This window comes from Panonychus citri, unplaced genomic scaffold (assembly GCF_014898815.1).
Source record: "Panonychus citri isolate SS breed McGregor unplaced genomic scaffold, ASM1489881v1 Contig00139, whole genome shotgun sequence".
Taxonomy (NCBI): domain Eukaryota; kingdom Metazoa; phylum Arthropoda; class Arachnida; order Trombidiformes; family Tetranychidae; genus Panonychus; species Panonychus citri.
This window is the reverse complement of record NW_026515544.1, coordinates 1,617,127-1,644,186: the sequence shown is the minus strand read 5'-3', so window position 1 is coordinate 1,644,186 and position 27,060 is coordinate 1,617,127. Positions and strand designations below refer to the sequence as shown.

Sequence of the window (27,060 nt, the reverse complement as noted above, 5' to 3'; positions counted from 1 at the left end):
TTTCATGAGTAATATCCTCAAGAATAACTAACCACTCCTTTTACTTGGTAAATCACTTTCTTCTTGCTTTATTTTAATATATCGAAAGTCAATAAGTAACAATAGTTTTCGAGTATGTTTATAACAATGTATTGTTTGAATTTAACATTCTCATGACTATGTTTACATAGACCGAAAGTTATTCATTCCAGAGATTGAATCTTTGATCCTGAATTTATTTATATAAAGTTCATGATAGTCTCAGATGAGTTTCTTTACCCTCATTCAAATGAAATACATTCAACATATCAGATTTTGTTTTCACCGACATCATTGTAATAAGATAAAAAGGTTTGACCTTATATACCCAACAGGTAACATGGTGAACGATATTTAAAGGTTATTATATCAATGAATGAACTTTATCCTTGAATTTCATTCTTACCGAATGATATTTATTGTGGTATAATTAAATGTTCCAAATATTCTGAGTAATTTTTTATTTTTTGTTCTCTTTCATATCAATTGACAACAATTGGAAAAAAATATTCATCATTTGGCTCGTACCTGATTTAAACCTCGAATTTAGATCTTCCGTTTCAAAAAAGTTCATTCTATCATGAAGGTAAGATTCATTCTTTTTTTCTTAGTTTTCTCATATCAAATATTATCGATTTAGAAACTTTTTCTTCGGTTTCGTGATAAGTTCTAGTAAGATATTAGAGGTTATAACTGTCTCTGATTGGGGGTATTAATACACTGATTATTTTGTATCTTTTTGGTTTCTATTATTTGATGGGAAATATTGTTTTCTTTGCTTTGATTGTTTACATTATCATCATACCAGAACTTTGTCATGAAAACTTCCGGTTCAATATGGAGAACGCCTTCTGGACATAATGACCATTGATAGATAAACAAGGAAGTACATATAGTAGATATGGGGCTATAAAAATAAAGAAAAGTTCTAAAGAAATTGATTCTATTGAAGATCTTATTTTTTTTCGAGTGTTTTTTCCTTTTTTTCCCTTTAAGTGTATCTGTATTAGAGATTCTTATTTCCTAGTGATCACTTGAGTTCATCTGAAAGATGATGATGATGATGAAGATGAGAATAAACATGTAACAATTGTAGAAGGAAAATAGAAGAAATTTGAGAGAATTCTAATCTTATCCAGAACTTGTGAGAAATAAATCTAAAAACAACAACTTTTAGAGGGAAAAGCTGAAAAAATTTCTTCGAAAATGATCAAAAGTTCCAAAGTTATCTGTCAAAATGAACGAAAAGAGAAAAATATAACATCAACCACAGAAACCTTACCATTATTGACCACTAACTGACCATCCAGATAAAGATATTAAATCATAATAGTTTAAATTTTTCGAGTGCTACTGGTTTGAGAATCGCAAAGATATTGCAATGAGATAATTCAAACAATTCTCATGAAATATATTATTGGAATTCCTGAAGATCCCTAACCAAATAAGTTGAGTTAATAATATTTTATATACACATTTAATATAATATTAAGCTCTCCCTTTCTCAATGCCCTGAGGGTAAGTTTTCATTTAGTTTATTATGCTGTAAAAACAAACCCATAAAAACTTGACCTGTGTAAAAGTTTGTTAGGTTTTTCACCCTAAAGGGTAAAAGTCCCAAATTCTGAGTTTTATCAATGTGATAATATTAAATAACCTTCATGATGTTTATTTGAAATAATCTTCAGTATGTACATGGAATCACAGATATTACATATTTCCACCCTTGGATTTACCATGAGAGAGAGAGATAGAAAATGAAATGAGATACAACAACGAATCAAATGAACTTTCATATATTTAGAAATCAAAATATAATCTTTTCTCTATTTCTCTTGATATTTACAGGGTCTCATTGTTCTTGTGCCTTTGGTGGTCGCTGTAGTCCCGATAGCTATTCAGATAACATTGCATCAATATGTCGCTGTGATAACTTTCAATGTGATTCAACTCCCATTGAGCCCATTTGTGCAAACGATAATAAAACTTATAACAATTTATGTCAACTTAATTTAACTTCATGTAATCTTCAACTACCTTTGACCGTCCAATATAAAGGTACCTGTGATAACGGTAAGTGGTCATTTCATTTATTGTCCATCATTAAAGGGTTATCATGACTCCTATGGCTCACATTTATACACATTAGTACAGAATCAAATTGAGAAATGATGATAATATAATTTTAGTTTCGATTCATATACCTAAACAATTTATCATGAAATGATTAACTTGATGATTTAGTAATCATGGAAATGGGAGTGAGAATGAAAATATTTTCTGATATTGTGAAATTTTCATCCACGATTATTTAAATTGATCATCTGATTATCTTATGTATGTGTCATTGCGTGATAATCACAATTAACTATTATCCTTGTTAATTGTTTAACCAATAAATTATCATCATTATCTTTAATATAATCAAATTTTCAGTCACAAATATTAGACATATATAATTATCAGTTGAAGTTGATTAATTTTACTTTTTTTTATCAAATTAATCAAAAGGTTAATCATTGATAAAATGAATATCAGTTAATTGTTACAGTAAATTTTTTCCCTTCTAACCAATTAATCTGTTGTTGTTTTCATTGTATAAACACAATTTAAGTAAATAATACAAAACATTGACTTCTATTGTTGTTATATTAATATAACGGTAAATTTTCAATGTTGTATTTTAATCTTGATCAGTATATTTGATGAGACATGTATTAAGCTTGGTTAGTTATGGCATTAAGGTTGGATTTAACTACGCTTGGCTAATAAACCAAAGCTAAAGGTAGAGGTTGATGATGATGATGATAAGGATGATAACCCAAAATAATATCCAGGTAAAGCTACTCATAAGTTTCATGTTTCCATGGTTGATAAAACATATCTACCTTTTTTTACATGGGCCTTTTTTCAACTTTATCATTATCCCTCCTACTTGACTTTTCAATGGCTTCCAATTGAATGAGGGCAAAAACAAAAGCCTTATCATCATCTTTGATTACTAATGATGATGATGATGATGATAATCATAATTATCATCTAATGTTGTTGATAGTTTTATGTATCAAATCAATATACTGTTTTCGTGGTCAATTTTTCTGGTTCTCTGGTCTTTTTTCAATGAATCTTCATTGGGTGTTACTCATTTGAGAAACTGATTTGTTTATTATGTGTAAATTTGTTAATCGTGTGATTAACTTAATGATCTTTGTAACAATTTAACTAAATTGTTATGTGTATACAATGTAATATTTACACTTTGCCAGTTCTAATCATGATTATCAGCTTATGAAACTTTTTTGTGCAATTTAAATTTCAAATGATTCATTTTACCTTAAATTTTATTAATCGTAACAAATTATTAATGAATTGAGTAGTTATCATGATAATTACTATCATAGTGATTAGTATCTAATTTCAATTGATTGTTTGTTGGCTTATTTCAATTCTGATTGTTTGATTAACTTTGATTGTTGTTAGTAATTTGTTTCTGTCTATTTATTAATAAGGTTACAATTCTTAATTCTTATTGTGAAAAACAATCAAAAAAAAGTTATGAGGTTTCATCTTAATCGTAGCCTTGTAAGTTTTTTCTTGTACCCAAATATCATGAATACCCTGAGTATTCATTGAGAGTTTATGGGAAAAAAAGTCTCGAAATGTTAATATAATTTAAAGATCATGTAAATATTTTTCAGAATATCAAATTGACGATAAACTCGATAAGGTTTTTTTCTCTGAATACTCAGTTGAATGAGAATCATGAAAAATTGTGTGGTCCTTCATAAATGAATGGAAAATCAGTGAAAATAAAAGTTTTCCAATGAATTTCCATTGATAAAAAATGTTCACCATTTCACGAATTTGAGTTTTACCATGAAATGTACGATTCTATCCTTTAGTAACCATCATTCTTCTCATGTTATTCATTGAATTCTTGAAGAAAACTTTTCCTATCATCTTCATCTTCCAAATGGTTTATAATTGAAGAGCAGAGGAAAAAGGAAACAGTTCAGTTCCTATTGAGAGAGAGACTTTTTTTTCATGGTTATTTTAACATTCAGTTCAGGTTTTATGACAGATCAATGTAATATCATCATGATGATTATCATCTTCTGTCTTTTGTTGAAACTTTTCACTCGAAAAGACCAAAATGAAATCATTTCATCAACTTCACCTTATTATCATGATAACCATGATGATGAGAAATTAATTCTCAATTCAAGTAATCATCTTGAAGTATTTCAATCAGTCGACACCTCAGAATCAGAACTTTTCATCCCTCTTCATTTCATGATAGAAATCAATGTAAACCTGTTGATCAATCAACTATTTCAATGTTAACTAATTAAATTGAATTTCGATAAATCTAATCCTTAACAATTTAATGATTAATTGTATAAATGTTGCCTCTTAAGTGATTATCTTGATCAGAATCAGTGAAAAGTTTCATCGTAAAAATTATTTAATCTGATAATTTTATCAAATTAGTCGATGAATGAAAACTAATCATGATAATTACCATTGATTATCAACACGATTACAATTAAATCAATACTTTCAATGTTATTTCATAAAAGTCAACGATTTTAATAGAGTCTGAAATGATTAACAGTTATGTAAATTGTTGTGATGATAATCAAATTAATAATGACTCTAGTTAATCACAAATTTAGGTTACGATGATAATTAGATTCACTCATCATTCAGGTAACAATTAAGCTTTAAAAATGTTACCTTGTTTAAGATCAAACAATTAATATCACAATGATCAAGTAATTGATTAACAAGAGTAAAGGTTTAACTTGATTAGTGATTTGATTTACTTTGATTGTTAATCATTCATATGTGATATAAAATTGTTGTTTGATTAACAAGTTGATTCACTAATCACCCTCAGGCTATTTCATTTAATATTTATAATAATGATCAAGACTAAATTTAGTTAATCAAATTTACATGATTCAAACTTTGCATAGTCAAAGAAAAAGTTAATTGAATGATTACAAACTTATCGATTGAAAAAATCCTCTCATGATTTATCATGAATAAATCCTGAATTGTGATAATAAAAAAAGTTCAATAGTTTATCATTCTGATTGTGATCATGATAAATTAACAATTACTATTATGCTGATTGAATATATTGTCCATTGTTGAAATGTACTTTACATGGTAACTAAATTATTACTTATCGACTGAAAATCATCTCAATGAATCTGAATAAAGAAATTTATTATTAGCATAAGATGAACAGGTCATTCATGATATTGAACATAAGTATATGAGTATATTAATAGTAAGACGATGACAACAATCAATATTGTCAACCTTTGATAGAGCTGAAAATATTTCTAATAATAATAATAAAGAGGAAAGGTAATAATAGAATCCATTGAATCTGAATCAATGAATCATTTAATGAAAAAAGTAACGACAATTATTAAATACTCATGAATGAATTTACGTTAAATGCTGATGAGTATGTTATTGTTATATTTAGTTACAGATTATCAATGTTATTGTTATGTATTGGGAGGTAAACATTTTCAATAGAAGAAGAAAAAATTATCAACTGAAAGTGAATATGAACATCTTTTTTTTATCATGAAAGATTGAGAAATACTCAATATATATTACATGGAATCGGTCAGAAAGGTTGAAGATGTTTACTTTTTTGTTCATCGTGTAATATCAATTTACCTTGGGCACTTGATGATAGAGGAGGAATTCAGTGAGTATGATGATGATTTTTCAGTGAGTCTCTTTCATTGAATTCATGTAGACGCTTTCAATGGTTATTATTCAAGTCACATGAGTTTCATAGAGGATGAACATGAAAAGCTCAATGATGATGAGTTTAATCATTATGTTAATGATGATGAAAAAATAGAGAGAGAGAGAGAGTGAGAGAGAGTCAAGGAGAGAGGAAATAAAATATTATCATCCTTTTTCAGTGTGTCCTCATTTTCAGTTATTTTCATCATCATCATTATTATTAACGCTTACAACATGAGAATCATGAGAATCCTTAGCATTCTCAGTTTCCATTTTTTTTCTAAGCAGAAAAAAACTTTGATATTATCATCACATATTCACTCCCACCTACAATCCACTCTCTCTCTCTCTGACTTGTTTTCAGTTTGTGGTCAAATTTCCTCCTCCCTAATACACCACTAATCCGCCTTGACCCACCACAATCCTAAATCACCATCATCATTATCCATTAAATGACAAAGTTCACCAACTCAAACCTATTCATCTGATTCAACTAATCATCATAATCATTATTTTTATATTATTATCATGATAATCTCGTCTAGTTTATTAAAAATTGTTACAACCCCCATTCCACATCACCACATCTCCTAATCATCATGAACACAATCATGAAGAGGAAAAAAAAATTCCTAAACTTTTTTTCCTCCATCACCAATATCCTTTTACGTTTCCTATTGAAATTTTATTCTGATGCTCATTAATTATTACTGATAAAATGATAGCTCATCATCAAGGATGTTCAAGGTTATTTTTCATTGTATAAACTTGGAAATACAAAATATATATTCACCATGATGATGATCATGAATAAGGAAGTAAAAAAAATAATAATATTCGATATTCAATTTTAATGAGAACAATTTTTGATCCATATTCATATGTAATATACAATATCAACCTCAATAGTTTATTACGATGCTAGAAATGTTGATTTGTATTATCATGATGATTATTGTGAAACAATTTAACCATAAATCCTGAAATATAATCATCTCAACCATGATAATGAAGGTACAAGGGAATAAGTTTAATAATTTCAATTGATTGATACATTTATCTGATTATCATGATAATCTAATGGATTCAATTTTATTGTTCATCTCATGGAAAAATTTTCATTCATCAATCTTGTTATATCCAGTTGATTATTTTCAATCACTTTAATCCAATATATTAATTTTACTATTCTGTTTACGGATTGTTTCAATTACTTAAATACAGTTATTAACTATTACTTATATTGTATTTAATTCATTGATTGTTAATCCTTTCCTTTGGATCAGGAAACCTTATTGCAACCAAATGACTTGGTAATCATTGATCAAAATTTAATTCACTTTAATTGTTAGTTTAAGTCTATTACAATTAAGAGATTAGTTAGTCAAGAAAAAAGTGAATCATGATAATCAATTGATTGAGATTTTATCAATACAATTTTTTTCAATTTGGTGATAATTGCGTAGCCTAATCATTGGGACTGATCAGTTTTGAGTCTTTGAGCTTTTATCATGAATAAACTGAACAGTAAATGAATTTTGATGATATTCATGATTTTTACATGATAAATTAAATATAATAATATTGACATGGTGATGAAAAAGTTGATTAAATTTACTTTCATTGACTTTTTCCCCAAAGTAATCATGATTATTGTTGATTTCCTATGATTCATGATAAGAAATCAACTGAATTAGATATTAGAGTTAACAGATTTCTCATGTTATCGTCAATTCAATGATGATAATATCTTTGTAATCAGGAAATCAACAAGGAACAAGGTTTGTTGATAAAAGGATGAGGAAGAAGATGAAGATGGAAAAATAAAAACAGCAAATCCTTTTCATAAAATGATGAGAGAAGATGAAGATGAAGATGATTTTGATTTTGATGATGGAGAGAGAAAGTAAGAACAATATTAGTTTTATCATGTACCATCATCTTCAATGATGATGATCATCATCATAATCATCATAAGGATGATCACTCTCACAAGGAAAGAGGGAGAAAAAAAAATCTGATATATGAAACATGATGAAAAAATATATAAGGGATGAGGATGATGATAGAAATGATTATTTCAAGTAAAAGTTATCTGATGATAACAATCATTTAAGTCATGATTAATATCACATTGGAACATGTTTTCAAAATAAATGTCTTAATTGACTTTGACAGAGACATAGATATTTTTACAGGGAGAGAGTGAGAGAGATACCGAAACTTATCTAAAGATGATGAGGATGATCAGGAAGTGATGGGGATGATGAAAGAAATTTCTGTTTCTTTCATCGATATCATCATGCTTATTTGTTTCTCTCAAATAATATTAAGTATTTACAAGAATTCAACTTTTATCATCCATTCAAAATTCATGAGAAACTCATTAATCAGACTTAGAATTATCTCCACAAAGAGAAACAATTCTTTTTTCTTTTGTTTTTTCTTTCTCATCATCATCTTTCATCTTGATTTCTTAATTAATTTGATGATAATTTATATTCTATTATTAATCTATTCAATGGTTGGTTAATTTTAATCCAAACTTTCGAGAAAGAGTTCATGTGTAAACCGAGATTTCATTCAACAACAACTTTCAGGATTCATATTTCCCCATGAAAATTTACCTGTTTTTTCATGATGAACAAAAAGTTTCACCTCATCTTTTCACCTTATCAGTGATTATTATTCACCATCTTAATGATGATGACGATTCATTATTAATCATGATTAAATTTATCCAACCATCAGTTGAATATCAATCATGTTTCTATTTTTTCATCATGAATTGAACCTGAAATTTATCGTAGAAAAGTGTGAAAAAAATGATCAGAAATGTTCACTTTTTATTAATAGTTAACGAATTTTGTTGAAAACTTTTCAACGAATTTCAAATTCTAAAAATTATTGTTAATGATTCCATTCTTTTATTAATATTAACGGTTTCTGATCTCTCACAGGGAGTGATAATTTAATAATCATCGGCTACATGATAACAAGAGAAAAGTTCTGAGTTAATAATAAATCATAATCAATGTTTATGTCAAACTTTTATCTTATTTTATTTTCACAATTTCGATGGAGAAAAAAAATGAAAAAAGTTCTGAAGCTAATAAAAGTACACATTATGTGTTTAGTTAACTAACCAACAACTAAATTAACTTAATCAGATGAATGAATCTCTTACAATTTCCATGAAATATCATGATGATGATAATGTTGTCGAGGATTAAATTCCTGATGGAAATTCAATGATTTATGTAAGTTATCATATCGCTCATGGTGGGTTTCGTTTTGATCACTTGATTCATTGATTAATCTCAAGACTTTCATTTATTGGGATAAAATTAAGTTAATCAAGAATAAGTGAGAGAGAATCTTTGAATTGATTAATAAGATATAAATCTTAATTCCACTTCCTATCTCATGTGTGTGTATTCAGTTCATTTAATATTATTAAAAGAAACTGAAAGTTCCCTGAAGACCTGAAACAAGAATGAAATCTGAACTTGGAATTGGAAAGAATCAAAGAAAGAATCTCATTCATCTGATACTTGACATCGTATTTCATGTAACCTTATGAGAAGAGAAAAAATATCAAGAAATTATCGAAATGCAAATTGTTCTAATTTGAAGTATAGAATTTGATTTGGAACTTTTTCTTCACCATGTTCCATATAAGTTAATATTCAAATGTAGAAATTTACAGAATTTTCTTCATCTTCCACCATGAACATGATAGAATGTGAAAAGCTGGCAACGAATTGAGTATATGAGAGATAAAGTAACGGTAAATAAGAAACAAAAATATTAAGATAATATTAAATATCTTTACAAGGGATACAAATAAAGGCCTCCGGGCATTTGAATTATACTTTGATTATTTTTACTTTTCATTATTATTCAAGTTGATTATATGTGAATATTTATATAATTTCCTCATGATTAGATAACCCTGAACAATATGATGTTTATTCAGCATTTTATATCATGAAACTGAGAAAATTAATTCAATTCTTAAGTTTGAATTTAATATTTTTTTCTGTTCATGATAAAACCCCTGAAACCAAAGTGACACCTTTGAATAATTGATAATAATGTGTTGAACAATCAAACTTAATCATGTTCATCTCATGTGTAATCATTATCATGCTAATTGTCAATGGAAATATGATGAAAATAATTGACTTGATTGTAATATTTTTATTGTGATATTGAATTGATTATTCAGTAAACCATAATAAGATTAACTTTTAATTAAGTTGATTATTATTAGTGATACAAATTTTTTTGTGTGATATTATGTTATCAAAATGAGAGTTTGATAATGTATGAAAAAAAAACAGATTAACTAGTTTAATGTGTTGATTATCATTAATGTTGTTACTTTAATTACAATTTAATCAATCTTAATTAGCTTTTATCTTTGATCAGGATGATGATTTGTTGCTCATGATGATTGTCATGATGATCACTCGATAAGACTATTCTTTATTGTTAAATGTTTCTGGACTCAGAGAAAATAACAGTAACATTGGATTCATAGTCAATTGTAAATTAAGTTGATCACAATCAATTCCCAGGGTAGATAATGAAGTTAACAGAGAGTGAGAGTGAGAGTGAGAGAGGATAAAAAGTGAACATGGATTTTATATATTGAGTGAGAAAAAGAGTAACATCTTATATGGAAGTTGGAATAGGAGGTGATGGAGAGTAGTGAATGAGTAGTAACACTTAAAGATTGAGATGAACTGGGAATGACAACAGAGGATGAAGATGAAGATGAAGATGTGAAGAGACAGAGTGAGGTGGAGGACAATGTATTCAATGGATAACTTAGTCTCATCCTATCACTTTCATCATTGTCATCATGATGAGGAGACACTTCACTTGATAATCTAAATGATTAGATACAAGAAAAGAGAGAGAGAGAGTTGAAGGTAAAAAGAAAAAACTAATTAATCTGAAATTAGAATAAAAAATGTTCCTTTCGAATTGAATTCATCATGAAGATATCCAACTTTTATCATGAGAAGGGACCAAATGATTTACAAATCTAATAGGGAAAAGAAAATGCTGAACATACAGAATTATTATCGAAATGATAGATATAACTTTTTCCCTCTATTCTGAACATTATCTCTGACCTAAGCTCTGAATTTAACACTGAACTAGTGTGTAAATATTATCTTACCAAATATTTATCATGATGATGAAATGATAAGATGATGCGTATGAATACTGAATAGAATCACCATGAAAATTCAAGAAGCCTTCAGATTAAGGATCGGCTTAAATGTGATCCAAGATATTTAATCACTCGGATAATCTTTTCAAGTTTAACAATTAAGATTTTGGTAAAAACTGATTGTTCAATATTTAAACGTTGGAGATGAAATTCTGAGGAACCAAATTGTGAGCCATCAAATTTAATTACAATTTCAAAAGTTTTTCAGCTTTTTTTTTATTAGAATTACAAAATAATGAATGATGAAAATCATTGAAATCGATTGGCAATATTTTCGAGATGTAACCTTCGAGTTGGGGATAAAATAAATTGAGATGAAATGTCAATCATAACTGAACAAAGTTCTGGTGGTTAGGAAGATGAATTTCATTTGTACAATGAAAATAAAGATGAAAATATGTATTAGTTAATTAGATAAATTACCAATCAAGTAAATTAGGAAAAGGAGTGTCAATGTCTTACCCATCTTCATCCTCATCTTAAAGTTATAAATTGAATTTTCTCATCAACATGGAGATACCTTTTCAATGTAATTATCTCCCTGGAATGATGAAGTATTATCATGAAGAATTTTTCTTCGTTTACTTTTTCTCATCTTAACTCGTTTTTTTGTGCTCATCTCTTCCCTCTTGAAAGGATTGTCATTCATCTGATAGATTATCATCATCATGAAAGAAGAGAAATTATAAATTAATAGAATGTTGAAGATGATGGAGATAAGAAAAGGGTGGAGAAAATTCTGGTAAGATGAAGGTAAAAGAAAATAAAAGTTATGTTGTTGCTGTTTTTTTCTCTCTTGTGACAAACTCTTATTTTTTATTCTCTTTTAACTTTATCTTCATCATCTCTCATTTATCTTTCTTTCTGTTACCTTCATCATCACTTTATCATCTTCCTGTAAAACTTATTAACTGTTTGCTAGCAAGAGAGAGAGAGAGAGAGAGATATTTATCTTCATTTTAAACTCTCTCTCTCTTTCTCTCTCTCTCTCTGAAAGAGGAAAAAGAAACAGAATGAATGAAGTTTTCCAAGATTGTTCAAGATTATTGAGCAGATAATTATTAGTAGATGTAGAATATGAAGATTATCATGATGATGCTGTGAAATGTCATGAATTTAAGTTGAATGAAAAATGGCGAGAAGAAAATTATTGTTTACTCATTAACATGATGGAAATCAGCTCAGAATTCATATGCTCTTTGAGAAGAAGAATGGAACTTTTTTTCATCGAATAAGCAGAAAAAAATGTTTAACCATTCCATGCATTCATCATAACACAATATCTTTCATGGTGATTGAGCATTCAGATAACTAATAACAGTATTAACCATGTGTAATTTACCACAATCACCTCCTCCTCTTTCCACCACCACTATCATCATCATCATTTACCCTTTAACCTTCCTCTCTCTCTCACACACACATACATTATACCAGCTCTCCTACATAAATGTTTCATTCTCATCTTCAATATCAACCCCTGAATGTCTGAATGATGATCACGATAATGATAATAACAAGACCCACAAAAAACTCAATCATATCTTATTACACTTAAATCCATCAATCATTTACCCATAAAAAAATTATTTCATGATGAAGATGAAGATGATGATTAGAATAGTTTTACTCTTAATAGTTTCTCATCTTTATCCCACCACCAACTCTTCAGGTTCTTAATTTTGCTCACAAGTAAAAGCGTCATTAATATCACTCCTTCATCATCAGCATCATCTCTCTCTCTCTCTTTCTCTTTCTCTCTCTCTCTGACTTCTGAGTGGAGAGATGAAAAAAGATGAGAAAAAACCTCCACGGATTTACATGATCTTCTATCTCAATCATCTATCATCTTCTCATCATCATCATCACAAAGTCACACATGATTATCATTATCCCGATTATCACCATCATCATTATTGGTAATATAATATTTATACACAAATAAAAAGTGATAAGCAAAAACTGCTCCCTAAATATAAAAGTTGACTGTAACTCAGTTTAATCATGATAATCACCTTGATATTTACACGAGTATTTATCTGGTTCCATATTATTATCATGAGTAAACATTGTTATCTATTAGTTATTACATTGAAATACAGAATCAATTGATTTTTCCCCTTCATATTCATGTATTAAGATACAAATATGGAAACAATAAACAATAAAAGATTCAGATAACGATAATAACAGATTAATCAGATTGGAACATATTTTATTTATTATTCTACTGATTATCATGAATTTCATGGATATTATCCTGAAATATAATTACGATAGATTAGCACATTAATAGTGAATTTCATTGTTTCATTGATACATTTGGGATAACATTTTGATATCAACATGATAACCAATTGATTGCTATTTTTGTATTCATTTTCTGAGTGGGATGAACTTATCATGTGTCGATGATGAATTTTTCTTATGAATTTCTTGTGAAAAAAAATTCTATTCAAAGATCGTCAAGGATTAACTTGAGTTTAGATTACTTTTGCTACTTGACATTTCAAATGCTCTCTGACAATATGATTAACTATTCAAATCTACAGTTTGATTGAATTGAATGACTGATTACAATTATCTGTAAATCAAATGTTGTATTTGTTTCATTTGATTTGATAAATCGCAATACCTTAAATTGTCAACAATCAACTTTTAAGATTAACGTAAATTACAATAAGATTAGATAATCTTCATCTTCACTATTATATTCAATCTGTTGATCTTTCAATTGAAACTTTTCAAATAATCTCATGTATTTCTGAATATCAAGTTACTATTTATTATCGGATAGAAATAATTTATCTCTTGACTGAATGAAATATTAATCAAAACAGATCAAGATGATAATATAAATATTAATAGTATTCATCATGAATGAATTTTAAATTGATGATTGATAATGTGACCATGATTTATTCATCGATAAATATATTCATCAAGTGAATTGAAGGATAAGAATTTTGGTTGAACTTTTTTTTTCTGAAATTCGAAACAGAAAATTTCCAAACTTTTTCTCATGTTCGGTAATGATTTTTGCCATCTTTTCATTTCAGATGATTCCAATATTCTTACCAATAACGTTGGAAACAATTCTAATAACAGTAACTGTGATTTAATCAAGTGTGATAATGGTACAATCTGTGTTCAAGAATCCCCTGAATCCCCTGGATCCTGTTCATGTCCAACATGTTCACATCACTACGAACCCGTTTGTGCCTCTGATGGTTTATTTTATACAAATGAATGTGTCCTCAGAAGGGAATCTTGTAAAGAGGGTATTCAATTGAAGATTGTCCATTCAAAGGAATGTGGTGAGTTCGAAATGTTCATTTCGATTCGATGGACAGAAAAAAAAACGTTCTAAAAGTTCAGTTTTTCTCAGAATTTTGATATTTTCTTTTCTTACTTTCGTCTCCATTTTCAGGAGGTTGTGATAATGTCCATTGTCAATTTTATTCAAACTGTGATATCAATGAAACTGGTCAAGTATTATGCCAATGTCCAGTTAATTGTACTCAGGTAAACTTGATTACTTTTAATTATGCTCATAAATTGATAATTATTATTACCATTAACCTAATAATATCTTATGTTAACAATAACAATCATCAATTATTGACGTTCAACTTACAATTAATTAAATACATTCATTTATAATATTAAATTATAATAATAATTAATTGTAATGGTTATTCATGGTAATAGTAATTAGAGAAAAAAATTAAACTCTAATTAAATGTGAACAATTAATGATAATAGTAAAGTTAACACAATTATCCATTGAATTGATCTAATACACTTTTTTTCTGGGAAACTCTGTTTTCCATAAATACTTTGTACTGGTGATCAGATACTTACAGGGTAGCCAATAATGATCTTTAAACAATTAACCATAAACTGAATCAATCTAAATGTTAATTTGTTGGTAAGATTTGATTCACTTTAATTGTGTTGACTTTATTATTACCTTTCAATGATTTTACCTTGAAAAATGAACATCAACCAACCAGAACTTTTGAAATTGAAATGAGATTTTTTTATCTTCTTCATTTATCATCATGATGGTCATTGATTATTTGGAACTGATAAAAGGATGATGATCCTGTTTGTGGTAGCGATGGAAACAATTATTCAAATGAATGCTCATTACGGTTAACCTCTTGTCAGAAACGTCAATACCTTACGGTCACCTCGAAGGGTCACTGTGACCTTTGCTCAAATGTCCATTGTAAATATGGTGCCCACTGTGAGATCGGTTTCTGTGTTTGTCCAAAAGATTGTCCATCTTTCTATGAGCCTGTTTGCTCAACGGATGGTTACACTTATACCAATGAATGTCAAATGAGGTTAACTGCCTGTCAACGAAAGGTTGACCTTAGTGTTAATTTTTTCGGTGAATGTCAAGATTCCCAGATGAGTGAGTAAACTGTTACACAGAAAAACAAAACAAACAACTTGACCAATACAAAAAAAAAGTAAAATAATACTAAAAGAAAATCTAATCAACAATCAATAAATCACTTTCTATATCTAATCTAATTGTCTTATATTTTCAAGGGAAAAGAGCATGAATTAAATATCTAATAAGAAATCTAAATATGTATAATCTTTTACTTTTACTTCAATATAATCAATCTTATCATTTCTCCTTCTCTGTTTGCTTGACCATTGGCCATCTCTATCCTCTCTCTCCCTTACCTGTTGTCCACTCAGTTTGAATGATATTATTTTCCATCATCATTTGCTTTTCGAGATGAAAAACTGTTAATCCAAATTGATGGAAATGTTAATCCTTATTACTAATTAGATTTATCCTTTTTCTTATCCCTTTGGTTGGTTACATTTCTATCGGGATTTTTTAGTTATGAATTTCGGATCGACATCATTTGGTTATATTGATACTTGTGATCAGAATACCTGTAGATTTGGTGGTGTTTGTGATTACGATGCAACCGGAATACCTCATTGTATTTGTTCATATTCGTGTCCAATGAAGGATGAAAATCGTGAAAATTATGTCTGTGGTTCTGATGGAAGACTTTATGAGAATGAATGTAAACTCCAAGAGGAAGCTTGTCGTCGACAACAAGAGATTGGAATTGAATCGAGAGACAAATGTTATGGTCAAAGTATATTGACGATGTGCGATGGATCATCTCCCCTGGTTAATCCATCAACGGGCTTAGATTATTATTGTGGTGATGAATCGGGTTCCAAATCTTGTCCCGTTTTCAGTTACTGCCAACGAGATGGTTCCTATGCAAAGTGTTGCCAAGACGTTGCCTTTAAGGTTCATTGTAACACCACGACTTATGGTTGTTGTGCCGATGGACTAACACCCGCTTTAGGCCTGAATCAGGCCGGTTGTCCGGAAATTTGTAACTGTAATAAACTGGGTTCCAATTCATTAACCTGTGATCCGAATTCCAATCAATGCCAATGTAAAACGGGTGTAGGTAAGTAAGATTATCAGAAGCAGAGAAATTAATATAACAATTGTAACAATTTGTATTTCTTTTATTCAAATTCACAGGGGGAATTCAGTGTGACCGATGTAAACCAGGATTCTGGGGACTTCATAAAATATCTGAGGGAAACAATGGATGCATACGTAAGTATCACTATCAGAATTTGAATGAATAACTGATTAAGATTAATCAGTTGACTAAAGTAACAATGTTTTCTTTTTCTTGTCAATTGATGGATTATCATCAATTGTTGTCACCAACTTATCATCATCTGCGATTATTATCATGAACTTTATATTTTTATCTGTTTCTATCTTTGGTTAGAAGTGAATAAAATTTTTCATCTGTAACATGAAAAAAAGTTGAATATATTCCCATGGCGATACTATCATGAAATTGCTTGTTCATTTTTTTTTGTTATCTATTCTTATCGTTTATCTATTTACTGATATTTTGTTTCTAAATTTGAATTTTGCTGCTGTTTTGAGCTTTGAATTTGTCAATTGGTCGATATTGAAGTTTAAAGTTCATTTTCATCTATATACTCACCATGAAAACTGAAACTGAATCACGATGATTATGATGATAAAGATAAAGATGAAGATAAAAGTCAATTTCATCCATTTTGATTGGAAAACTTTTTTTTGTCTTTTTCATCTTAACAACATCAGTTTTTTGTACTTTTCTGTTTAGCCTCAAGCGAAACTGATTCAACTTCACAGGCAATTGATAGAGAGTCGGTTGATTACATTGATGTTGAAAATTTTCACTATTTTGATGACACAATTTGATTCACCTTTTTGTCTCACTTCCGAGTTTGATACACACTCTTGTTGTTGTGACACTTTTAAAATATTCCCATTGCCTGAAGATGATACATAATTTGTCGAGTCAACTTGATTTGTAATCTCTCTCTCTCTCTCTCTCTCTCTCTCTCTCTCTCTCTCTCTCTCTCTCTCTCTCTCTCTCTATTTTATCATCTTCTCATCCTCAGCCTGTTCATGTAACAAGAGTGGGTCAGTTCGAGGTGATTGTGAACAGATGACCGGTCGATGTGTATGTAAACAAGGTTTACAGGGTATCAAGTGTGACATTTGTCCAGAAGACGCTGTCCTTTTAGGTCAAGGTTGTACCCATGGTAAGAAGTCAATTAAGATGAAAAATATTGACCACAAACGAGTATTAATATACAAAACTATCATATATCATTTGTATTCCTTTTTTTTCTGACCAGTTAACTTGACCAAACTGTTTACTGAATCTTGTGAGACAATCACCTGTTCCTATGGGTCAATATGTGAACCAATTAATGAAAGTAAAGGGTCTCGATGTGTTTGTACTAATGTTACCTGTTCACCTGAGGAAAAAAGTTCTGGTAAAATTTGCTCAACCGATGGAACCATTTTCCCAAATGAATGTCAACTCAAATTGTATTCATGTCAAATGCAAAAAACACTGACCATTGCTCATAAAGGACCTTGCAAAGGGTCAACTCTCATTGATGGAAATGTAAACACCAATAATCATGTTACAATTGATGAAACAATTACACAGGGACCATTGAGACGATCAACAGTTTTCAAAGTATCATTGATTGTCCCAACTACTACAATTGGTGATACCTTTAAATCAATTCGTCAAACAATTAACCTAAACAATTTAACATCATCTTCATCAGAATTACTCGCCGGTGGTAAATCTTTTACCTCTTCAACTCCCATTCCAATCAATTTAAACTCAGCCAATTCAATCATCTTGATTCCTGGATTTTGGGTAACTCGTTTATTGAATTACCAAGACTTCAAGCTTACACCCGATTATCAATTGAAATGGATTTCATAACTTATACTGATTCAGCTATACTACTTTATAATGGTCAAACTGTTTCAGGGGAAGGAGATTTTATCTCACTGACCATTCGTAAAGGTAACATAGAAAATTTCATCTTCATATTAATCATTTCAAGTTCAATCCGGAAGAAGAAAAAATTTCTGAATGAACTTATATATATAGTGAGACGAACCTTTTTTTCACCAGAGATTCAGTTGTTGATTAACACATTCAACTGAAAAAAATGATTACCATGTAACAATAATCATGATGATTAATATTATCAGACTAAACTAATATTAGGTTTACTTTTAATCTTTTGATTAACTTTAAATTGTTAGACTTTTTTCTTGTCTCAACAATTTTATTATTAATACTTAGTATGTATCGTAACATTTTCATCATCAGAATCAATATTATCCAATGTTATCAAACATTTTCCTCAGTGTGTATGAGTTAAGGTATTTAAGTTTGTGAGTAGTTTTTTTTCAAAGTCTATGGACTTTAACATGAGAAAAAAATTTCTCATTCAAAAAAAGGTATTATCATGAAGAAAAAGCTTAATCAGGATTAATGAACCACGATTATGTTAATACACATGATGATGTATTGTTATGGTGATGATGATACTGATGAGAATGCTGATAATACTAGATGGATAACATGGTTGATTATGTTGATGAAATTAAATTGTTCTGGTTGTTTACTGAGCTTCTTTATGTGTACATTATATTTCAATTGAACAAAGTGAAAGTTTTAACGTTGATTTTTTCCTATTATTCATTGTATTCATTTTCCATGAAAATTAAGGTTACATTGAGTTTCGATATGATCTTGGTTCTGGTATGGTTATTATAAGATCAAAGGAGACAATTTCTATTGGATCTGTTGTCCATTTAGTAGCGAAACGTTTCATGAAAGATGGTATATTGTCCATTGATGGTCAGTCTGATGTTACCGGGTCATCTCCGGGTTCCCTGAGTTCACTTGATTTAGCGGAAAACCTTTACCTTGGTTGGATAAAAACAAATCGAACCAATATTTACAATAATATCGGCCTTAAAACGGGACTAATTGGTTGCCTTTATAGTTTCTCGATAGATAAAACTGTAAATTTACCCAATATCTTAGAGAAATCATCTTCGTCTTCATCTTCATCTAATTCAATAATACGAACTGTTAACATAATCGATTGCCTTGAAATGCCTTGTTCAGGATCAACCATCCAAAGATACACCAAAGATACAACCTCACCACCCACAACAACAACAACTACTACTACTTATCCATCATCCTCATCCTCATTAGCTAATTATTATCCCTGTCATAATGGTGGTACCTGTTTACCTTTAATATCACCAATCGATGGCTCTCTGTCAAGCTCATGTAAATGTAAACCTGGTTACACAGGGAATCATTGTCAATTGGTGAGTGGTGACAATTTTTGCTCAAAAGAAAACAATCCTTGTATCAAGGATACAATTTGTGCCTCATTACCTGAGAATCAGGGTTACTCATGTTTCTGTACCTCTGATGATAATAGTCTCAACCTTTGTCTCAATGGTAAGTTGTAAAAGATTAACACAACCCTTGGAATTAATTGTAATTGTTAATTGTTTATCTTGATTATCTTTCTCTCTTCCCAAAGCTCAACGAAAAACTGAAAATGCATTTATACCTGATTTTAGTTCAACCTCTTACTTGACCTTACCCACACTGACCAATATCGCTCAAACTTTTATCATTGAAATTTGGTTCTACTCCAGAGATCCTGATGGACTATTGTTTTACAATGGACAACAATCAATCAATTCTAGAGGTGATTTCATCTCATTGAATTTAGTTAATCGTTTTGTTCAATTTTCCTACAATTTAGGTTCAATTAATCCTCATGAAAGGTAAATCATTTTCTCATCAACTTATAGCAATTAAGCTGTGCGATTAGTGAAAGAAACAAAAATTATCAAACATAATCAGTGAGATCAATACTAATTGTTAATGGTATTTAATGATAGCACTAATTGTTAGTTAATTAATACCAAATTATCATCACAAAAAACATTCATTAACTAATAATTACCATTGATTTAGTTGATTCTGATTCTGATTCTCTGATATAATTATATTTTATTTTTACAAAGATGATTTGAGTTGTAAATGTTTTCGTTAATCGTTGATCAACTAATCAATTAACATGATTTAGGAATGAATTTAGTTATCATTTAAATTGTGATTTTATTCTTAATTGATTGGGGATACTAATTAATTCTCTCTAATTGTTTTTTTTTGTTTCTCTTTCAACTGATTCTTTTTTTTCCAGTGGATTGGTAACATTGAAGTAAGTCGATCAATCAACAAATATGAATAACAATTAAATATTGAATTTAGTATAGTTGATTGTTAATTTCTATCAAATTTTTCATCGTTTAATTAGAAGTGATGATAAAATATCAATTGGTAAATGGCATTCAATTAGGATAACTCGAAATCGTAAACAAGGAAGTCTTCAATTGGATTCACTTGCAATGGTTTATGGAGAGGCGAAGGTCAGTTTATAATGAAAGTGTATTAATCATGTTAGTTAATTGTCTCAAGATAAAGATTTGACCATCTAATTGTGACAATCAGAGATACTTATCAAGATTAAGAGTGAGTTACCTTTGGTTAGTCCGAGAAAAAAAGGTGATGATAATGGTGAAAAGGGATTAATATGATTAAATCTCTGAAACTCTCAATCCAGTTAATGATGGAAAAGTTATTTAGTTAATTGTGAGAAAGGGAATCAAGAATCTGGTTAACAACAATAATCCATTTGTATTAAAGTTGATCAACTTTCCAAGTCACGAAAAAAAAGTAGAAAGTTAATTTAGTTGATTTATTAAATGATCGCGAATAAGTTTTCATTAAATATTTGGTAAAAAAAGATTGTCAAAAATTGAGATAAATTAAATTGCTACAATTAAATGATTATATGGATCAATATTCTGATTGATTATTATTTTTCACCCTTTCATTTAAAAGACTAATTTAAGTGAGCTTAACTTGGATCAACCATTTTATATTGGATCGATTCCTCCAATCAATTCATTAACTACTCACCGAGAATTAAATTTAACCAAAGGATTTAACGGAGCAATTCAGAGGATTGTGGTCAATGGTGATGTTTGGGATGATTTGCTTGACCGATCAATTGAGATTTACAATATTGCCAAATACTCTGGACCACCATGTGAATCACCTAATCCTTGTTCATCATCTTCATCTTCATCATCATCAAATTCAATTTGTGTCCCACAATTTAATGATTATTTCTGTAAATGTAATCACTTTGGCGATTATAATGAAAACTCATGTGATTCCAATGAAAAATGACAGAAAAAAAAGAAAAATTTTATCACGAATAAAATTAAAATACTAATAATAAAACATTTACTTGTCCAACAATTAATTTAATTAATTTCTTTCTTGGTTAAAACAATTAAGGAAAAAAGTATCAAGAAAAATTTTTCTATTTATTTAATAATCTAAGTTCAGTTTTAGCTTCAATTTTATTACTTAAAATTTTATCACCAATTAATAATAATTGATTTCTTTTTGTCTTAACAATTTAATTTTAAACGACAATTAACAATTTTAAGTTAATTGTTTTGAAATCGAATTTTGCAAATGTGGTGCCATCTGTTTTTCTTTTTTAATACTGAATATTATTATCGATCTTTGAATCGATTGAATCGATTTTTCTATTCGTTTATTTTTCATGAAGGACATTTGATTAACTGTGTTGTTGTTTTTACTCTATTTTTCCAGTGATTTAATTACAATTAATTAACTAATATGGAAGAAAAATTTGACAATATGAAGGAACATTCCTTCAAAAAGGAGGAATACCATATTGGACCATTTGGTCGAGTCCGAAGTGACTATCTTAGTTCTCCTGTTCAATCGCTATCCAATTTTGCTTTTAACCTTTTTGATGTCCCAGCAACTTGGATACATGGTGAGAATCTATTCATAAATCCAACTGTGATTTAGCTAATTAATAATATAATTTTTTTAATAGATAAAATTGTCGTGCCAAATAGAAAGCAAAGTGTCTACTATCATTATAAATTTCCCCGAGTTCCAACAGTTGATGAGTGTTATGTTGATGATTACGCTTGTCTCTGGGAAGCAGATCAACAATACAAGAGAGACAGGTAACCATTTTCATCTTTCTCTTAGATACTTAACTTATTTACCTTCTCCTTTTCATTCTCAGGAAAGTGGAAAAAAATATAATCAAAATTTTAGTTAAAGGGTGTAGCACTTAACACGTTAAAAAATGGGAGGTGCTAATGTAGCTTAATTTTTACATTTTTGTCAACCTTATCTTCATTTTTAGTTAAGACTAAGGTACATTAGCACCTCCCATTTTTTAACTTGTTAAGTGCTACACCCTTCAGAAGATTTGATGAGTGTATGGCCACTTATGGTGGTGTCGATTCCACTGCCAGAGCTTGGTGTGAACACCTTTTGGAAGACCGGGACAAAGCAGAAACAAATTATATGATAAAATGTTAGTTACTTTTTTATTCTCACCAGAATTAATATATAATCTAATTTATCTTTGTTTTTCTTTTTTAGATGGTGAACTCCGTATGGATGGAACAGCAGCTTTGAATCTCATGGAGAATAGAACAAGATCAGCTGATGTTTACCTCAAACAAAAACATCGATATGTTTGGGAAAGGAAACAACAATTGAAAAAGGAAAAGGAAGAAAATGAAGCAAAAGAATCAAAAGAATCAAAAGAATCAGTTTGAGGAGAAAAAATTAAACATTATAAATACTATTAGGTAAAGTGATAATTTGTTAGAATTGCAATAGATGTTGGACTGTTTTGATCAACAATTGATTATGTAAATTATGATTAATTCGTGTGATTAACAACAACTTACGGCTGAAAATTTTAAAATAAAACAACCATTCGTAATGAACCCGAACGATTTTGTTGTGAAAAAGATTGATCGAAACCAATTGGTCCTCCTTCGACTTCTCTCACCATATGATCAAGTCGAAACCATTTATCAGGAACTGGACCCAATTCACTATAATCCAAATCTTCTGGATAAGAGTAAAGATTTAGATATACAGTAAACTCTCGGTTAATGCATAACTCGATAAACGCATAAAATCGTGGGTGTGATCGCAGCTAATTCCCACTATGTGGCGTTAGAATAGATGAAAATGCACAGTCAAAGGCAGAAAAAAACTGCATTATGAATTATGCATTTATCGAGAGTTTACTGTAGTGAAGGTGAAACTAATTCAGTTTCTATATCTATTCAATACTCTGGACCACCATGTGAATCTCTTAGACACTTAACTTATTTACCTTTTTTCTCCTTTTTCATTCTCAGGAAAGTGGAAAAAAATATAATCAAAATTTTAGTTAAAGGGTGTAGCACTTAACAAGTTAAAAAATGGGAGGTGCTAATGTACCTTAGTCTTAACTAAAAATGAAGATAAGGTTGACAAAAATGTAAAAATTAAGCTACATTAGCACCTCCCATTTTTTAACGTGTTAAGTGCTACACCCTTTAACTAAAATTTTGATTATATTTTTTTCCACTTTCCTGAGAATGAAAAGGAGAAAAAGGTAAATAAGTTAAGTATCTAAGAGAAAAGATGAAAATGGTTACCTGTCTCTCTTGTATTGTTGATCTGCTTCCCAGAGACAAGCGTAATCATCAACATAACACTCATCAACGGTTGGAACTCGGGGAAATCTATAATGATAGTAGACACTTTGCTTCCTATTTGGAACAACAATTTTATCTATTAAAGAAAATTAATTCGTATTAATAACCAAAACACAAATGAATGTTGATTCTCACCATGTATCCAAGTTGCTGGGACATCAAAAAGGTTATAAGCAAAATTGGATAGCGATTGAACAGGAGAACTGAGATAGTCACTTCGGACTCGACCAAATGGTCCAATATGGTATTCCTCCTTTTTGAAGGAATGTTCCTTCATATTGTCAAATTTTTCTTCCATATCAGTTAATTGTAATTAAATCACTTAAACAAAATAGCATAAAAACAACAACACAGTTAATCAAATGTCCTTCATGAAAAATAAACGAATAGAAAAATCGACTCAATCGATTCAAAGATCGATAATAATATCTAGTATTGAAAAAGAAAAAGAGATGGCACCACATTTGCAAATTTCGATTTAACAAACGATTTAAACGACAATTAACAATTTTAAGTTAATTGTCGTTAGTAATCAAAAACTAACAGAACAAGAGAAGAGAAGAAAGAAAGAGAAAAGAAAGAGAAAAAGAAACACGAGTACACGAAATAAATCGGACAAGTAAACAATTAACGGGAAAACTTTTTTATTTGTTTCGAACTAACTTTTCGACCAAGTCGAAAAGTTTATTGATTGAGTTTTCCAACTCAATCAATTTGTTTTTAATGAAAACATTATCATCGTTAGATGATTGTGATGATGATGATGAACACATATTTTTTGAACTCTCGTCCAAAAGGACGAAGAGTTCATCCAGATCACTTTTAGAAGGCTCGAAGGTCACCAAGCTTCGAGCCTCCTCACAATAATTATGAATGAAAAGATGAACAATATCGTCATTGATGATTAATGGTGATGATGCCGGGGAAATCGGTTCGACGATTATCCCCGGAGTTGGACATTTTGGAGGAACTTGAGGAAGAACTTGAGGAACTTGAGGTGGAACTTGAGGCACATCATCAAGGTTTAATATGGGAAGGGAAACATAAAGTTTTTTAGTGATACCGAACGTATCTCGAAGGGCATCTTCTATTGCTTTCTCTCTCTGTCTCTCAAGCTCTAATTTTAAAACTAATGCAAAGTTTTTCCCACTCTCTTTCTTAGCTTTCATACGTCTCTTTCGACCCATTTTCACAATTAATTGACCTTAGAAACTTTTCGGGGTATTTATACTCGAAGTGAATAATAACCAATTGACCCAACGAAATTGCAATTTACTCTTTAGAATTTATTATTGACCATTGTGCATTGTTAATTTTGACAATTATAATCAATTCAAATGATTTATGTTCGAAATATACAATTACCATTCGAACAAACGAAATTCCAATGCAGCTTTGTAAATCTGTTTTTTCCATTGTTAATTGCTAATCTTGACAGTTTGCATCTATAGAAATGGTTTAAATTGCTTTTGTGCTTATAGTTAATTGTATGTTGAGTTTTTAACAAAACGTCAATGTGATTGATGGTTTTGTTTACGAAAAATCTTAAAGAGCAGATGGTCAACTTTTTCTAAAGAATACAATGGGAATAATAGATAATGATTGTATTCAAGCGTTAACAGTGCATCTATATTGTGTTAATTGTATTGTAAATTGTAATTTCGATATAATACATATAACGACATCTATTATTCAGTAAACATATTAATATAGACGAAAGTTTGTCAAGCCTCCAAGATGAAGTTTATGGACAACCTAGTGACACCTATCGACGGCTGATGTAACTAAAAATCGAAAAATTTTCTAAATAGGTTTTAACATGTATTATACCTATTATATATGCTTTTCAAGTATATTTAATGGTTTTTGAAGGTGAAGAATTGTTTCTAGTGAATAGAATGTCCATAATATTACCAAAACTATTATAATCAATGGAGAAAATGAAATTAATGGTTACAAAATGTATTTAATTGATTAATTGAAATGATACATACAGTTGTATCTTGGAAAAAGGTTATAATTAAAATGATACGATTGTATCCCATGGAAAAAGGTTATTATAATGGTGATACATATATGAAAAAAGGTTATAATTATAAAGCATTAGTCATGAGTAAGAAAATGATTAAATGAAAACCTTGATGATGACATAGTCGATGAATTCGGTAATTCGAGCCTGCATCTCATCATCGACTTTGACTCCGTAGATATCTCCAAGTTTTGATGGTTCGTAAGGATTTTCAAAGACTGGAATATTGAAGTAGGCAATAAGTCCAGTGTAAATCCAACACATTTTACGGAGATCAGCTTTAGTGAAGTCTCCGTTGCTATCTTCAAGGTCCTTGATGTAAACCATTACTGCCTTTTGAAACTTTCGAACAAACTCGTCAATTTGTCCTTGTTTCTCATCTCCAAGTTTAATTATAGTTTCCATAATGAATCGTATTGATGGAATGATACGATGAAGACCGGCAATAACAGTTATCGGGAGGTTGAGAATGGTTTTTTTATCACCCTTTTGACGAGTGAATTCATATTTACCATTTTTTGGTTTACCGGTAAGTCGTAAACCTGTAGCTTTGTATTTTGGAAGAGGTTCTGTATAGTTGAGATGTTGTTCAATGTGTACAATCTCTTGATATCCAAGAACCAATCCTTTACCAGCACCATAAACAGAACATCCATCACGAATATTGACAAAAAGAATATTATCCTTTTCAGCTTTTCCATTGGTAATAGCACAATGATATTTATGGTATGGAGATAACTTGATGGAGAAAAGTTCGTTAAAATCGACCCGTTTACGTTTTTTGGTCACTTCAATTTCAGAGTCAGAGTCTGTTGTAACGTTTTCAACTTGTCGTTTACCGGATTTATATGAAGCCATTTTCACTGTTGAAAAGAATGGATGAGAATGGTTAGTGTTGAGGAAAAAAACTGTTTCACAAGTTTAAAGGTTGAAGAGAACTTT

The 27,060-nt window shown here is 29.6% G+C and overlaps 4 protein-coding genes across 4 annotated transcripts in view; 3 read left to right on the top strand and 1 right to left on the bottom strand.

The window, feature by feature from the left end:
* The window catches only part of LOC128394073 (probable serine/threonine-protein kinase DDB_G0282963), a 33,185-nt gene extending 13,888 nt beyond the window's left edge, over positions 1 to 19,297 (top strand). The window contains exons 2-11 of the mRNA XM_053354321.1: positions 569 to 604; positions 1,867 to 2,091; positions 14,104 to 14,361; positions 14,475 to 14,569; positions 15,143 to 15,467; positions 15,913 to 16,506; positions 16,584 to 16,661; positions 17,513 to 17,656; positions 17,753 to 18,444; positions 19,159 to 19,297. Coding sequence (XP_053210296.1) covers positions 569 to 604; positions 1,867 to 2,091; positions 14,104 to 14,361; positions 14,475 to 14,569; positions 15,143 to 15,467; positions 15,913 to 16,506; positions 16,584 to 16,661; positions 17,513 to 17,656; positions 17,753 to 18,360 — 2,363 coding nt within the window. The 3' untranslated portion in view covers positions 18,361 to 18,444; positions 19,159 to 19,297. The remainder of the gene's footprint in view (positions 1 to 568; positions 605 to 1,866; positions 2,092 to 14,103; positions 14,362 to 14,474; positions 14,570 to 15,142; positions 15,468 to 15,912; positions 16,507 to 16,583; positions 16,662 to 17,512; positions 17,657 to 17,752; positions 18,445 to 19,158) is intronic.
* LOC128394001 (agrin-like) lies at positions 19,194 to 22,163 on the top strand. The gene is made up of 6 exons (XM_053354236.1): positions 19,194 to 19,911; positions 19,997 to 20,246; positions 20,669 to 20,686; positions 20,783 to 20,894; positions 21,370 to 21,577; positions 22,156 to 22,163. The coding sequence occupies exons 1-6, from the start codon at positions 19,194 to 19,196 to the stop codon at positions 22,161 to 22,163; spliced, it is 1,314 nt and encodes a 437-aa protein (XP_053210211.1).
* LOC128394000 (NADH dehydrogenase [ubiquinone] 1 beta subcomplex subunit 10-like) lies at positions 22,079 to 23,153 on the top strand. The gene is made up of 5 exons (XM_053354235.1): positions 22,079 to 22,345; positions 22,409 to 22,544; positions 22,607 to 22,645; positions 22,791 to 22,903; positions 22,972 to 23,153. The coding sequence occupies exons 1-5, from the start codon at positions 22,183 to 22,185 to the stop codon at positions 23,148 to 23,150; spliced, it is 630 nt and encodes a 209-aa protein (XP_053210210.1). The 5' UTR covers positions 22,079 to 22,182; the 3' UTR covers positions 23,151 to 23,153.
* Positions 23,154 to 23,911: 758 nt separating this feature from the next.
* Positions 23,912 to 24,458, bottom strand: LOC128393999 (NADH dehydrogenase [ubiquinone] 1 beta subcomplex subunit 10-like). Its single transcript, XM_053354234.1, has 3 exons — positions 24,225 to 24,458; positions 24,030 to 24,165; positions 23,912 to 23,963 (listed from the first exon to the last, which is right to left on the bottom strand). The coding sequence occupies exons 1-3, from the start codon at positions 24,385 to 24,387 to the stop codon at positions 23,912 to 23,914; spliced, it is 351 nt and encodes a 116-aa protein (XP_053210209.1). The 5' UTR covers positions 24,388 to 24,458.
* Positions 24,459 to 27,060: the final 2,602 nt, after the last annotated feature.